Source organism: Aythya fuligula, chromosome 1, assembly GCF_009819795.1.
Source record: "Aythya fuligula isolate bAytFul2 chromosome 1, bAytFul2.pri, whole genome shotgun sequence".
Lineage (NCBI taxonomy): Eukaryota > Metazoa > Chordata > Aves > Anseriformes > Anatidae > Aythya > Aythya fuligula.
The window spans coordinates 151,397,554-151,413,633 of NC_045559.1; the positions used below are offsets into that span (position 1 = coordinate 151,397,554).

The 16,080-nt window shown below is 40.2% G+C and overlaps 1 protein-coding gene across 1 annotated transcript in view; it reads right to left on the minus strand.

Moving 5' to 3' along the window:
* CLYBL (citrate lyase beta like) overlaps positions 1 to 16,080 on the minus strand; it is a 130,332-nt gene that overhangs the window by 16,074 nt on the left and 98,178 nt on the right. The window contains exons 4-7 of the mRNA XM_032203248.1: positions 10,449 to 10,637; positions 6,868 to 6,969; positions 5,003 to 5,096; positions 3,365 to 3,532 (exon numbers count right to left, since the gene is read on the minus strand). Coding sequence (XP_032059139.1) covers positions 3,365 to 3,532; positions 5,003 to 5,096; positions 6,868 to 6,969; positions 10,449 to 10,637 — 553 coding nt within the window. The remainder of the gene's footprint in view (positions 1 to 3,364; positions 3,533 to 5,002; positions 5,097 to 6,867; positions 6,970 to 10,448; positions 10,638 to 16,080) is intronic.

The window sequence follows — 16,080 nt, forward strand, 5'->3', positions numbered from 1 at the left end:
GATGCTCCTAATTTTTAATATGACCTATTATAAACTAATTCTAAAACTGAAGTGTGCACAAGTAATTCCTGCAAAACCCTGTAAAGCCTGACCTTCTGGGAAAAATAAAGAATATTTTTAAAATTATACTTAAACTCAATCTCTAATTATGTCAAAAATAAAAATATGCATATGTGAGTTTTTAAAGTGTAAAACATTCCTGTAAAAAGATTTTCTTTTGATACAAGTATCTGTAGCTGGAAACTACACTTTGTATCGTTAAAACACTACCGAACAATTTACAGAGCATAAAATCGAACCTTTGATTTATGGCACTCAGTTGATTTTTGTCACAGATTATGTATCCAAATAACTGTATAATAGACGTAATGCCATGCAGGAATGAAGCAAATATTTTAAGCGGAATTGTTGTTATTGACAAGTTACTGAGAGAGTGCAAAATTGGAAGACATTAAAATTTATTACCATGAAATCCTTTTTACAGTACCACTTGATATATCGTGCTTTAAGTCAATACCTGTCAAGTCTTTTAGGTAACTGTATGACGGTGTCATTTTAGCCTTCTACAAAAGACTGCAACAAGAGAGGAAACCTATGCTGTTTCGTATTTATATCTGGCTTCTCAGCATGTAGCACAGGACTTTCTATAACGACAAAGTCAGCTGTTGAAGCTTATCGCAAGGTTTCCTAAATTTTTTACATAAATTTTCCTAAATCTGATGACCATTTACACAGGCTGCACGCTGTCTTTTAAGTTCACAGTTTATGGCATTATAAAATATCTTGCCAGGTGTGTGCATGTGTACATGTATATTAATATACATACAAAAGTTGAATTACTTTGGGTAAATTACATTTGAAAACATTCAATTTTATGCAAACACACTCACCAAAGAAAAAACAGACTGTTTGAAAGACAGCTGGAAAAGAAAACTCAACACTGACAGAGGAACCAAATAGATGGTAAATTCTGGGTTACATTATTTAGCTTGTTTCAGCATCAGCAAACAGACTCGATTACCTTACAGACGATTTTATTGGTCTAAGCCCAAATGCAAGAAAATCTAAGGACATGTAACTTTGCTGAATACTATGGAGTTTATTATTAGTTTTGAGGGTGGTGGATTTGTCCCTACGCATGCAAGTGTGTGTTTTGCCAGTTAGCAGGGCAATTGGCCAGCCTTAGCTCATTTTAGTCCTGTTGATTTCAGTAATTTTGATTAAATTTTGATTAAAAGTAGCAAGATGTGATCTTAGATATTTTAAAATAACAAGAATCGTGCATTTACAACTTGTTATTAAGGCAAAATTTCAGGATTTTAATATCACATTCTCAGACAACTGTCAGTGACAAATAGGATCTATTTTATAGAAGGACATGGATTAAACTAGGGGCCATTCATGAATTTCTGTGATGAATATTAAATTGTAAATATTAAAATGGTTCAATTATATAGTTTTTGAACTAAATGTTTTTCCTTTAAGTTTTGAAATGGCATTTTATTTTAACTAAACCAAGAAAAAAGGAAAGATTAAGTAAATTGAAAGAAAAAAAAAAAACAAAAAAAAAACAACAAGTGAAACGTTTTGAATTGTCCTTTGGATAGACTAATATGAAAAACTCTGTTTTGTTTTGACTTGAACAGATTTTTTTTTTGTAAATTTTTTTTTTTGGCCACCAAATCAGAAAACTCGATGCTGACCCATCTCTAATTATGACTGGAGTGTTTGTCAGGCTGCTTGCTGCATTTCTGAGACGTGTTGATTACAGTTGCAGGGAGGCAGAAGGCAAAGAGCTGTGAGTTTGTGTTAATGCAGTCAGTAGATTTTACACATTTTTACTTCCCATACAGGCATACAGAAAGGCAAGACACCTTTATGGTCAAGTTAGAAATTAACTTGATGCCCTAAATTGCCACATGTGACCTTTTTATTTGTCTCCTACCTGGGCCCTATCCTGACGTGAAACAACTTCCTACAGAAAGTCAGCGGAGTCTGAAACACCACCGATGCTGTTTATGCTTTGCATTTCTGAATTTTCCAAACTGGCAGCCTGAGCAAAGTATCTCAATGCACATTAAGCATTCAAAAATTGTGCTCTCAAAGGTGCTGGGCATCTGCAACTCCATCTTCTGTCAACAGGAGGTTCAGATGCTTAAATTTTTCAAAAATCAAGCCCTTCCTTAAGCTGGAAAATATTGGTCTCGATTACGTAGCCATCAGCAGGTGCTACCATTCAGGAGCTCCATTATTTCCCCCACTTCAATAGCGGGCGAATCAAGGGTGGAAGTCCACACGGACAGAGATAATGTTCCGTAGCTGTGAGGAGCTCCCAGCTCTGCCTCTGAAACAAGATCTGCTTTTGCAACTGCTGAAGCTCAGCAGACGGGAAGGCAGAGTTTGTGCTGAGGAGAATCGATGGCTATTCTTTTACTGCCAGGTCCAGATCACGTAAAAGAACTCGTGCTGTATTTGATTACTTTACTGCTTTACGATATCATATGCCATTAGCTGTAAAAATACAGTTTGCTAGACCACATCATCAGGACCTATTCCTTTGCTAACAAAAACCTGAGCGGCTATACCATTACTGTACATACATCCCAAACGACAGTCAGAGACAAATAATGTAAAACGTCAGTGCTGCATCCCAGAATTCTATAATGCATGTGTCAAATGGCTGATTTCTATTGCAAAAACACAATCTTTGGTGGCTGCACTATCCCACCAGGGTGTCCGAGTGATCTGGTACACCAATCACAGGGTAACAGTCCGCATTACAGGGCTCTGTTGCAAGGAGCCTGCTGGTCTTGCTGTCTGCCAATACCCGTAGGTGTCACCAGCACTTACTGGGAGGGGAGCCAGGAGATGAAAAACAAATCAAAGAAAATAATAAGAAAATAACTTTCCTGTAGCAATTAGTGTGCAAGGTTTGCTTAACAACTCCTTCACCTAAAAAGTACTTTTTAGCAACTGCTGTTTAAAAAATAGGCAAAACAGATCCAAATATTTTAAAAAGTGACTGAAGAGTGGCTGTTGCAAAGTACAGGATCACATCTCCCATGCTCAGTGATGGGAGAAATCATATCCTGCACATCCCCTGCCCCAACTTCTCTTCAAAACACAGCCACACGCTTCAGGGGATGTAAGCTTTAAAAAGCAGCCTGTGACTTGTCAGGCAAAATTTCCAGGCACAATGTTACAGCTGCTAATAAACGTAGGTGAGTTTGATTTTTTTTTTTTTTTCAATAACTGGCCTGAAATAAAAAAAATCAAGTTATTTGTCAAAGTAACAGTAAGAGTAGCGATCTGCTTAAATTGAAGAATATAGGCATTATTTTGCAACATCGGCAGAAGCCCATACCGGTGAAACCCATCGAGGCACCTTCTCTTGACTGCCTGCGGAGTCCGTCTTCATCTCGGAAATCGATGTAAACAAGGTCTATTGCTTGGAGGCCAAATGCCTTTGCTGTGACTATTATCTTTTGCCTGGCATAGAGAATATCATGAGTTTCCTTACTGCTAGTTGCACCTACGAAAAGAATGAAAACAAACAGAAAAAAAGGATGATGAGAATGCTTTAAACCTTTCTATCTTATATATTTCCTAGTTAAAAAAAATAAAAAGAGAGAAAGAAAGAAAGAAAGAAAGAAAGAAAGAAAGAAAGAAAGAAAGAAAGAAAGAAAGAAAGAAAGAAAGAAAGAAAGAAAGAAAGAAAGAATTTTGAGATTTCATTTAACTGATTTAGAAAACAAAGTGGGATGCAAGGCTGTATTGTTAGAATGATACTCTTGGGAAAAAAAAATAAGCTGCTTTAGCAAAAGAAATAAATCTCTCTATGCTAGCTTATAAAATTCAGATTTTGATTCATTTCAAATCAGAAGTTGTAAGCCTGAAGTCAATGGAAGTTTTGGCTGGTAAGGACAGTTGAGTTGGGACTAACATGAAGTAATTATCTGATTGCATTATTGTATGTACAGCGAGAAACATTACAGCACGAGAAGCCTTATACAAATCGACATACTGGCTCCAACTAAATGGTTAAAAAATTCACACTGAGAGCAGAATTGCACTTTCCTTGGTTGTGATTCTTGTCACAACGGATGTCCTAAGCTGAATATTTAAGCTTTAGTATTTGGATGAAAAATGATAGTAGACGACTTCTGAGAAGAACCAAAAGTATTCACAAGACTTCATGTGTTCACAGTGCACCAGCTAAGCAGCATTCTCACATGAAGGCTGGTGTGAAAAAATAATAATATGTTCCCTTTCCTTAGGGTCATTATTTAGACACAGATTTCCAATTTGTAAGGAATAATTTAACAAATCAATGCTAATTTTTTACATTAACATATTTATTTTTAATTTAAACGTCAATACCTCTGAACTATTATCTTTAAACTAAATCAGATTAATAAGGAGATAAATGGCTTTGAATAAAAATGATTCTGAAATACTTTTCATTTTTGAGGAAGATGAATAATGTTTTCACATGAATATATGATAGAGATTGCTGTATTGACATAAAACATATTTAAATTTATCATTGTAAAATCTGACAGGAGAGTATTTGTGGAAGATGTCAAAATCCTGAGTGATAATTGATTGTAAAACAGAGATAAAGTAGACATCAGAATTTTATGAATTTATTACTTCTTAGTTCTTAGAAGTGTATTTCTTATGGGCACTACATTTTAAAATAATTTCAGTGACTTGTTTTTTTTTTGTTTTGTTTTGTTTTTTTTCCATTAATTTTTGCTACTGCATGGCAAGAAGGATAAGAAAGTGTCAGTGCCCTGTAACACACAGGAATCACGTTTTAATTTCCCAGTCATACATCCCATGTTGAAAAATATAAGGAGAAAAGGGAACATGTAAAATGCAGAATCAAGTGTTTTCAGCACTTTACTTATTGCTGTCAGTACAGCAATGGGGATAAATCACATCGGGCTTCTCCAATGCAAATGCCATTAACCCTTATAGTAAGCAGACAGGTAACAACCTATGCTGGCACGGAAATCCTCTCCTCCAAAGACGACTGCGTCCAAATGAAAGCCAACCTGGGATCCTGCTTTCAATGCTTCTTCACAGACAGCCTTCAAATGAGAGCATATCATTAATTTCTACAGAAATGCAGGAAGCAGAGAGACTAAGAGGATATTACATCAACTCAGTACTACCCAAATCTAGCAATCCTTCAGCTAAAATTGCTCCTATTAAGCAAAGCCATTGTAGGTACTCGGCTGTGCACAATGCTTTAAAATGACTCAGCAGAACAGCAAACGTTATCTTGCCCTGAGCACCGATATGCTTGCGCTGTGGAAACGCAGGACATCATAGCAGATTCCCTGCCTCTTGGCCAGAGCTTACCATAATGCCCTTGGTATTACAGCAATTGCTGTCTCAGATATGTATGCAACAATATGGGACAAAACACTCCTCAAATGCTGCTTAAAAGCAAACAAAAAAGTATTAGCTTTGAGTGGTTTGACATGTAGCATCCCTGCCCGAGGAAAAAAGAAAGAAGGATCAGAATCTCTGTTATTACAGTAATAATTTGAATGGTTTAAAATGATGGTGGGTACCTGACTGGATAAATTGCCAATTTAAAGCCCTCTGCAACAACTAACTAAAAAGTGGGTATGGAGGTTAAAAATGCAACAAGTACTGTAGAATGTAAAAGCAAGCAGAATTTTGGTACCGTAGCTTTATATAATGGTGTGCATTTCCAGAATATTACTATTTTATACTGATTTTTGTAATATTAATATTTGTTGAGGAAAAGGTATGCAGAAAGGGGCAGATGTAATTACAAACTCTGCTAGTGGGTGTTCTTACATGGCAGCCGGTGGGGCACAAAATTATTATTAAGCAGAACGCTTTAAAAGGCAACTCCGCTGCCAACATCAAGGACTGCAGCACTAAAAAAATTCCCCTATAAAATACTGCAAGTGAATAAAAACCCCAGCCAGTTGCAAAGGCGAGTTAATTCTGCGTATGCGCCCCGAACGGGAGCGTGCCTGTCTGGTGATGCTTTATTACGTGTGGGGAGGTACGTGGCTGCGCCAAACCAGCAGGCTGGGGCTGCCGGCAGCTCTCGAGCTGCTTCTGCCCCGCGTGTCCTCAGCTGGCCCCAAACCTTCCCCGTCAAGCTTTGGGGGGAGCCCCACGTCCCCCCGTGAGTGCAGGGGATCTGCCACTTTGTCACCGTGCTGCCTGTCCTTGCTGAAAAGCCTGGGCTGGGTATGAAAGGCTGGCGGGTAATCTGTGTTAAAAAGCACCATAAAAATAAGGTTTGGTTTAAAATTACTCTGCGGATATTTGATATTTTTAAAGTTAATTGTGCTTCTAACCTCGGCGCTAAACACCCCATCACACACACAAAAAGCCGTAACGTGAAATTTGCTTGAAGTGTTGTCGGTAGAAAACATTATAGAGATACCGCTTCAACAGTAGTGAAAGGAGGATCGTCCTTTTTTCTAATTAAATGTTATATCAAAGTGAAGTTCGACAGCTACTAAGTAGTCTTTTAGTGCAACAGTGTGAGTACTACAGTCCTTTAGGGAAGCAGATTTCCACTCTAAGTCTGTCAAAAATGCTGCTAGTAATGCGGAGGGGTTTCGTTAGTCGGCATGGACTATCTGGAACTGTTCTTCCACCGAAATATTTTGGATTTAGAAAGGCCTTTGCTGTACAAACATGAGAGTTAAGCATGCAGATGTTTTAGGGGACTGAAAAATGTGTTCAGTATTTTTTTAATCTCTCTACCTTCAAGAAATTGTGCCAGGAGTATGGAGGGCTCAGCATATCCCAGGTGGCTGAGGGGGGCAAAATACGAACACTTCAACTGCATCCAGACCTGCTTACCTTAAAATTGAGCAACCCCACTGCAGTTTCCACAAAAGGGATAAAATTCATTGGTTCTACAAGTGTTCGGCCTTTCAAGTGGTGCACGAATCTGTCTGCAAACTGAAACTAGACAGCATGAGGCACACAAGAAAAAAGTACACACACGCACACGCAGCACTTTAAATCTTTCACCTGGCTTGCAACACTCCTCCCCCCCCCAAAAAAAAAAGAAAACCAAAAAACCAAAACCAAAACAAGACAGAATAAAAAAACAGACACACACAAAAAAAATCACAAAACTCGTAACTAAAAATAAGGCAGAAAGCTCTGGTGCAGGCCTGCGGCTGCGCACCTCAAGGATTCAGGGCTCACTTGTGGATGGTGGGTGCGTGCCCCTGGCCCGGGCTGTGCTGGGTGCCCAACCTCTGCGCCCGCCTTGCCTTGGGTCGGGCACCAGTACCAGTACTGGAACCAGTACAGGCACCAGCACCAGCACCGCCACAGCGTGCCGCCGCCCAGGCATCCGCGTTACTCGTTACGGCACCGCTACCCTTTGTTCAGTAGGCTTTTCTTCATAATTTTTAGCTTACCTAGGAAGGCCTCAAAAAGGAAGTTTAATTCTTTGAAGACCAAAGCTTTCCAATTTTTTCCATGAGACCAGTTCACAGCTAGCTCTGAGCTGCCAGTGGGGTAGCCCAAATTCCAAAATCTATCATCTGGAAACATACAAAAGCTCTTGCACAGATTTTTCCCCTTTCAAAAGGGGGAAAAAAAAAGGGGAAAAAAAAACCCTCAGCCCTATATTGTAAATCTATTATGTCGGTCTAGATCTAGCAATTTGCGCGGATATAAACACATTGCAGGTATGGCAAAAATATTGTTGTAAATAAAGACAAAAATAACATATGCATATATTTTAAATTTAAGGAATATTCGACTATTAATGGATATCAAAGGAAAGGGAATTTTAATCATCTCTCCATTCAGTCTCAGTTGGGTAAATCATATCTAAGAGATTTGCATAAATATAAACCATCAAAGACTTTTCATCTTCAAAGGGGGTTTCAAGACCCTATAAGCTTTGTACTGTAATCATCGCAGGTCACAACCCTGCAGGAATAAGGCTGCTATGGCAACATAAAAAACTAATGCTTAAGGCTTAGCATAATATTCTGACTAATAGAAAGGAAACTCATTTTAAAAGCTGGCAGCCTATTTACCAGAAGCTGGATTAGAGGTGTTATTTCCCCTTTTAGCTTCCCCCCACCGCCCCTCCCCAAAAGAAGGAAAATCTAATCACTGAGATCTTTAAAAAGCTTTCGAGCAATTTGCAGTAACTTTACAATTAGGCCAAAATAAATCACAGCTTTCTCCGACGAAGAATTCTGCCCTTCCCGTCCCTGCTTTGCATCACCACCGGGGCCCTCTCTGCAACTTTTCCTTGGAGAAGAGAATTCCACCCCAAAATGTGCTAGCAAGAAAAAAATCAGTGCAATTCACACGTGCAAGTATATGGTTGGGCAGGTACCGGGGCAGCACAACACAGTAAACTTTATACAGGCAAACACAGAAAATGAGGTAATAAAATTACATCAGGGTATATCTTAAAGACTCCTATCTGTTTTTTATTTTTTTCAGTGAAAAAAAAAAGTAAAAAAGTGTTACTGTGTTTATATTTTAGGTGTAAGTTAAAGCAGTGGAGCTCTTCTTTTATTTTAAAAGATTTTAAAAGTCACACTCCTGAGATTTTTGATGACTTTTGCTTTTTTATTTTTCAGGTAAACAAAAAATAAAGAAAGTTTAATTAAACATTGCCTCCCTTCCTCTTCCTTTTAAAAATTTGCAATAAGCACCGCTACAAAAGGTAACTAGTGGAGAAGTTTCAATTAATTTTTTTCAAAAGGAGACGATTAAATGTTTCCGGCCTGGTAAAGTGTTCATTTCAGGGAGAAGGGGGGAAAGAAGAAGGCGGAGGGAAGAAAACAAAGCTCGGGGAGGGGATGAAGTAGCAGGCCCCCGCAATTCTTTCAGTTCCCGTGCACACCCAATAGTGTGTTGGGAAGAATGCACACTGTTCGGGATTTGTGGGAGAATTGTCCCGCCACAAAGGAGGGAGAGTTACGCTTGTTATAGTCCAATAAGCCATGCCAGTCAAACAAGTACCCACACTAGGGACAAAAGGAGAGCAAGAGATTCTCACACAAAAGAAAACAAGTAAGCCCATCTTTTAGTTGTGCATCAGCCTCCAGGTTTTATGCTCCGCATAAATAAAAATGAGGGGGGAAAAATAAACAGCTTCTCTTAGGCTGGGAGCCTGGAAAAAAAAAAAAAAAAAAAAAAAAAAAGCAGGCAGGAGCGAAGCCGCGGGATTTCTGAAACGAGCCAGCGTCATTAAGCAGAGCACGCTCTTTGTGCTCGAGGGCTCGGCCGGGCGGGACGGGAGCATGGTGCCGACAGCAGGCATTGAGCCGGCGGCAACGACGGCCGGCCCCGAGCCCCAAGGAGGGCTGGAAGGGGCCAGGGGACCCAAGGGTCCCACCTTCACCTCAGCCCAGAGCCCGCTTCATGGCAGCGAGCACCCTGCCATTTCAAGGGCCCCGCCGTTGCGAGGGCCCTGCCATTTTGGCAGCGTGAATTTTCGCGCGTGACGAGCTACGCCTGAGGCTCGCAGGGCTGGTTGAGTCAAAAGTTGGGCCATGGGGACACTGCTAAAGGCGGGGCTGACACGTTTGCCCGGGGTGCCATCGTGTATTGACTTCAGAATGAAACAGAGGCTCAGGATCGTGCCGTGAAGAAGCCCTGACGCATCTCGCGGCCTTCCGGCTGCTCGGCCAGCGCCTGGCAAAAACAGCGGGCCCAAGCACGCAACGTTGCTCCTTTACGGGCACTGTGCAGAAATAATGGCATAGCCAAACAAATGTCCCCCTTCTTGACAATTAAAACAATTACAGCGTAATTAGGCCTATTTCAAAGTTTTCTTAAGTAATTTGACATGCCAGCCATTTACATTTCAGGTTTTTATTGGCTGAAAAGTCAGTCATGAAACACAAACACACCTGTCAGCAATTAAAAAGGAAGAAATAGAGAACTGCTCAGGAAATAATATCTGTGCTAATTAAAAACACTAGTTAAAAGCTTCCTGTTTGTTCCTCCAGTTGCCCCAAGGAGTGACCTTCCCCCCCCAGCCCACTTTTTCACATGTTGCTAACATGTTTTCCCCATCTCCCGCTTACCAGGCATGTGGCTAAGGCACACGGCCGCAGACAAGCATTTCGCGTGGCAGAATATCTAGACAAGAGTCAAGAGACCGATGCATCCATTTTTGATAACATACTCTCTCATCAATATTGACTCCTCATTGACTGCAGGGGAAATAAACCCCATGTGCTTTGCGAAGGCAAGATGCTCCACATACACTTTTTGTTATAGCACGTCTTACACACATTTAAACAAATCCATTTCCCAGTTACCTTACCCAAGCAACAATGTTACATGATATTTGAGTCGCATCAGAGTCCTTCACCTCTACACCTGGCTGAACTCAGCCCAACAGCTTCAGTAAAAAGCTACTACCTTGTTGGTACACAGATATTACTCACCCATCTTATTTCTTCGACATTTTCAACCTTTGGCAGCATCATGCTTGAAGGAAGGGTCTTGGACTGCAAAAGCGTCTCTAGATCTTCCTCTGCGAGGCCACTGGACATGGAGTTTATCCTAACACACTTCTCAGCATGGCCAAAGTCAAACTCTTCAAGTGTTTTCACAACTGTCAGTCTTGCTTCTCTCTGCAGTAAATATATATATATATATATATTTAAAGGCACCAAAAAAAAAAAAAAAAGCATATTTTCTATCAACAGAAAAGCATGCTGAGCAGAAAACTTGTAGAAGTGATGTGGAGAAAAAGCTAGACAGCCAGTATATTTCTGTCCCCAACATGTCTGTCACTTCTGGTCTTTTATTAAAGCAGTCATCACCAGCACCTCGCAATTCTGCCTTTCTCATTTCTTTATAACTAGCAAATAAAGTTTTCATGTCTAAATATTTCTCCACCACCACTTGTAGAAAACATGAGTTCTGTGTCCCCTGCTACTGACCATGTCTAACAAACACAAATCTGTATACTAACCATAATGTGTCGCGCTGTCTGTACTCACAAAAATGGAATGTTAATACATTTGCATAAAGCAATTCATTTTTGTAATTCATCTTCATATTGCCTGTGCTCAAATAGCATGGATGTCAGTCTGTATAGATGTACATCTACTTCTTTGGCTTTGTTACATCATTTTTCTTTTTCTCCATATAGACAGAGCATATTAAAGCTCATAATAGAGTTCACAACTTGTCTGTGAAAACAATGCCAAAATAGTTTGTAGACTTTCGTGAACCACCTAAAAAGATATTCTCCTGCTGGCACAAAATAAAATATCCAAAGATGCTTGCATGGCCTCTCACTATTTTTTGTGAATGTAGATTTGAAAGTCTGTTGAATATTTGATTTGCATTAAGAATACCTGGGTGCTTTTCTGAAATGCAACACTTTTATTGGCCTCAAGAAGAGGAGGGGCAGGGGCAGGAGAGCACTCGGGCTCCCCACTTCCTGCCCATTTCAGTTTCAGCAACAAATTCCTCCCACTTGCCAACAGCCCCTAACAAATTCTCATTGTCAAAATGAACACTTATCAAAAGTAATTTCATTTGTGAAGAGCTTTTATGATCCTAATAAAACTTTAAAGCTCCTGAGTCGCAAATGTTAAGAAACAACTTTAACAATATGCAGTCGCTGGAGAGAGATACTTTGCAAGAAAACAGGCAAACTCAGAGGGGAAAAAAATCATCAAAGTTAATATCCAGGCTAATACGAATCAGTGAGACAGCAGATGATGGTAGAGTTAAACCAGACGGCTACAGGTCTGTGCCTGTGGAGGGGCCAAAGAGGTTTCCAGAGGTGGTGGAAATGAGGCAGTGGGAGGAACGGTGGTGTGTGGGTGTTGGGTCAGGGACCAGTGTCAGCCTGCCCCAAGCTCGAGGGGCTTGGGCTGTCCACAGCAAGGATATGGAGAGTCAATGGCAAGCACTGCTCTAACTGGGTAAAGGGAAGGAATAAAGTCAATGAAATCTTCAGCTTGGGGCTTCTCTTCATGCTTCTCCGAAGGTTTGGCCCTCAATCGGAGAGATGCAAACAGCATAGGCATGTACGCATCCCTGTGCTGCCATAAAGGGTTGTGTTTGGAGGTAATTTCTGTAAAATACAGCCCAAAATGTCATAACTGCTGTGAGTGGGCCATCAGGAAATATGTGCAAAGATGCCTGCAGTTCACTGCAACCAGGTACAGTTCATCCGAATGCCGTGAACCGGCATGATGCCATTGCTGCTTAGCACAAGTCCACCTCCTTGTCCTTCTCAGGTCAGCGGTGGCTGGTTCCTAGGCTGGGCCAAAAGTTTCTGGATGTGCTGCGGAGCAGTGGCTGAAGCACTCTCTCCAAACCAATTTATGCTTTTAATTAAAGCCAGATTATCACCGTTTCAGCACACACTGATCCAATTTGCAAAATAAAGATCTCCCAAAATTATCCACTAAGGCAGCATCCAATTCCAACTGAAGGCACATCTCTAGAAAACTTGCAGTCTAATTCATTATGATTTTTTCAGATTATAATAATGAGCAGTAGACCATCTCATTAGCTATTTTTCTCCTCAGGCTGCAAACTCCCTTCCCAAAAAAGACAGATCGTGTCTTTCTAGGTATATTTCCATACAAAGCACTTATTAACAGGCTGTTGCTGTTATCAATTTACATAAACTAAATGTGCAGCCCTCTGGTACGTATCCCAAAAATAACCAACAACTTCACTGAATTTATACCAACCAACAAACATGGGGAGGGGGTTGTTGTTTTTTCCCATATTTTAATAGAAAATATGTTGCTATGTTAGTTAACACACCCATGCCATCTGTTGGGTTGAGAATTGATGCGGCTTCTTAGAGCCACTACATTTTAGATCTGTCTGCCTAGATACCCCAGGAACAGAAACGTCTCCTTTCCATGATAAACTATTTCTAGTCGCTATAGTTTTTGAATCAGGATTCAATCGATATTTTCTAATTGTGGGACAGGCTGATAGGACCTGGTTGCCAAAGTCAGACCTCTCAAGGGGCCTGACTCTGTGCCTGCCCTTCCTACAATATAGGGAATATCCAACAATATAACAAGGAGTATTCTTACAATATTGGGAATATTCAACTGATGTTAGTGTGGTGTATCAGGTCCCCACCCAGGCTTCCAGTAAAACATATCATGGGTTTAAAAAAAATACTGAAACCTCCGACTAAATGAAAATAAATAAACTTTCCATGGATGAAAAGGAGATATCCTTCTGCCTCGTTATGCAATGAAATGTAGATGCTATTGTAATTGTAGGATGCATATGAAAGCCAAGATTTTAAGATAGTTAACCTACTTCAACACAATAGTAGAGAAAAAAGCAGTAGTTGATACAATAATATTTTTGTTGCGGTAGGCATGAGAATAAATATATTTTCCAAACTGTGTGTAAGGTCCTTGATAAGACTGGTCACATTTTTCAAGAACAGTAAAAGAAATAATTTACACCATCCTTCACCCTACAGCATGGGCAACACTCTGTCCTGAATGGATAAAGAAATAAACCTGACAAACAAATGGGTCCACCCTAGGACAGTTGGGAACTGTGGTACCCCATTAGGTGCTGCAGGGGTTGGGCTCTTTATCAAGCTGAACAAGGGAGGAAGACAACAGAACTTCTATGTTCCCATATGGGGAACAGAACTTCTATGTTCCCAATGGCAGTGATGCCATTAAATTACATTCCATTATTATATATCGTATGCTAACATTTATTAAAAACTGCTAAATATGCTACTCATGCTGGAAAACCCATTGGAAACAAACATTGTTCATTGTGGCTCGTTTTGTATCTCATAGGAGGGTGCAGGAAGATTTTCCTTCGCACGTGCAGCTACGCCAACTGGGGAAGACATAAGCCTTGGTGATGCAGCATTGCAGACGAATCAACCACCACTAGGACATACAGACACCAAAATTAAAGATGGGAATACGTGTGTAGCGGGCTCAATTGGCACCCATTAAACCTAATCACTACCCAACCTCACGAGTTGCTAGCTTTGAATTATCAAATCTGCAAAGAAAACAACATCCGTCCACTTTTACACTCCAGTGGAAGAGGTGGTCCCTCGCGGCGGGGCTGCGCAGTCTCGCCATCTGGAGAATAAATCGAGTGTGAAGTACAGTATAGTTTGGGACCAAGCTCCGTGGCGGCAGCCCAGCAGCGAGTTCATTAGTTCCAAACTTGCAGGGATTAGTGCAGTGTCAGGGCTAGTGTCGGGTGTGAGCAGGCAGGCAGAGCGCGAGACTCGGGGAAGGAGGCGGCGGTGGCGAAGGAGCCCCTCGGGCGTGCTAATGAAACAACGAGGTACAAGCACACCTAAATAGGTGCCTTAGGTTACAGCATCAGTATCTTCCCCTGGCGTCTGAATCAGTACCTTTCCTTCTTTTTTATTTTTCTTTCTTTAAGTTACAGTCAACACACCGAAATTTCCGCTCTGAGACAGAAGGGATGGCACAGGAGCGGAAGCTCAGCCACCCACTCACCATGGACACGCTGTTAATAAAGAAATAATGAAACAAAGACATTCAGAATAATACAGTTTTTGGTGCTGGAATAGCAGAGAAAAATTACATTTCCTTCTCTCTTTTCAAAGTGGTAAGACATCCCACAAACCAGTTTTTGAGCCCAGAACTGCCTGATTTTGGGGAGAGTGGGGAAGAGGTGTACACACACAAATATCCCTTCTTCCCCTTGAGTTGTATCTATATTTTGCTTCATGTTTTTTGCATGATCTTACCCTTTTCTTTCTCAAGACCTCCAGGTCTTAATGTAAAGATATTAGGTATACTTAAAGGTATGCATATGTATGGTCCTCATCCTGTTAACATCTTTTTGTAATAACTCTTCATATAGAAATGTAAATACATGATGCGCTACAATGGCAGTCCAGAATATATCACCCCCATGGCCATAATAAGTTTGCATGTCTCAAATGGCAGAGGAAAAATTAATTACTATAATCACAATTCAAGTTATTTTTTGTGACAGGTCTGACATGATAAAAACATACAATTATGTGTTAATGTTACTTCCCTGGAGTGGTTTGTTTACGGAGCTTGACATGGCTGAATCTTTTGTCACTTATATTAGTGCGTACACTACAAATGCATCTCTCAAACAAGCTTCTGCAAAAGTGCACATATATACCCACAAAGGATTTTAGGGCAAAATCGAGTTTTTGCAGAGGGAAAACCTGGCATATATTTACATTCTTGGTCTCCATCAGTGAAGTGATGCCATACAGAATGATATTTCATTTAGTTTCAAATTCACAAATCAGTTTGGCAAGAGAAAATAAAAATTGCATTTGTTTTTAAGGAAACAAAGAAAACTGTAAATGCAGAGCAGAATGTTGCTGAGAACAGGAGGTACTTGATTCATAGCTGTTTGCTACTTTATATGTATTAGCTACTTGTAAGAATAAATCTTTAAAATGGCAAATAGTTATTTCTAGCTAGTCTTGTGAGACTGGAAAAAAAAATGCTGTAAAAATATGTACATTGCAAATCCTCCAGGAAGCTGTTACTGAATTACTTCTTATGGTACCTTCCAGAATGGAGTATTAGTTGAGTTTTCAAAGACTTAAGAAGTTTTAAAACACATTTTATTTTGGTTCAACAGGGTACACTCCAAAACCAACATGTAACCCTAAAGGAAACAAGGGCAGGAGTGTGGGGAGGAATAAGATCCCCATGGTGTGTTTTTCCCCTCTGCAGTTTAAGCATACACGCACTTTAGCACGCTGCAAGGGTCTGATTTTTCTGCTACTCTTTCCTGAAATCTTTGAGTTCTTTCTTTAAAAATTATTTGGTCTATTCAAGCCTTTTCTTTTTTGCACAATCCTTTTTCACTTTTCTGAAAGAGAGACTCTTCGTAACATAATGAGTCATCTAACTCGGTGCATCTCCAGCATCTGCTGCTTTTCTCTCTGCTCTGCTAATTGTCTTTACATGCGGTACATGGTCTATCAACACTGAAATGAAGCAAACTACTTCAGCAGCCAGTGTTAGAAACCAAGCTGCAATTTAATTATGCTCTGCTGAGGAATATTAACTC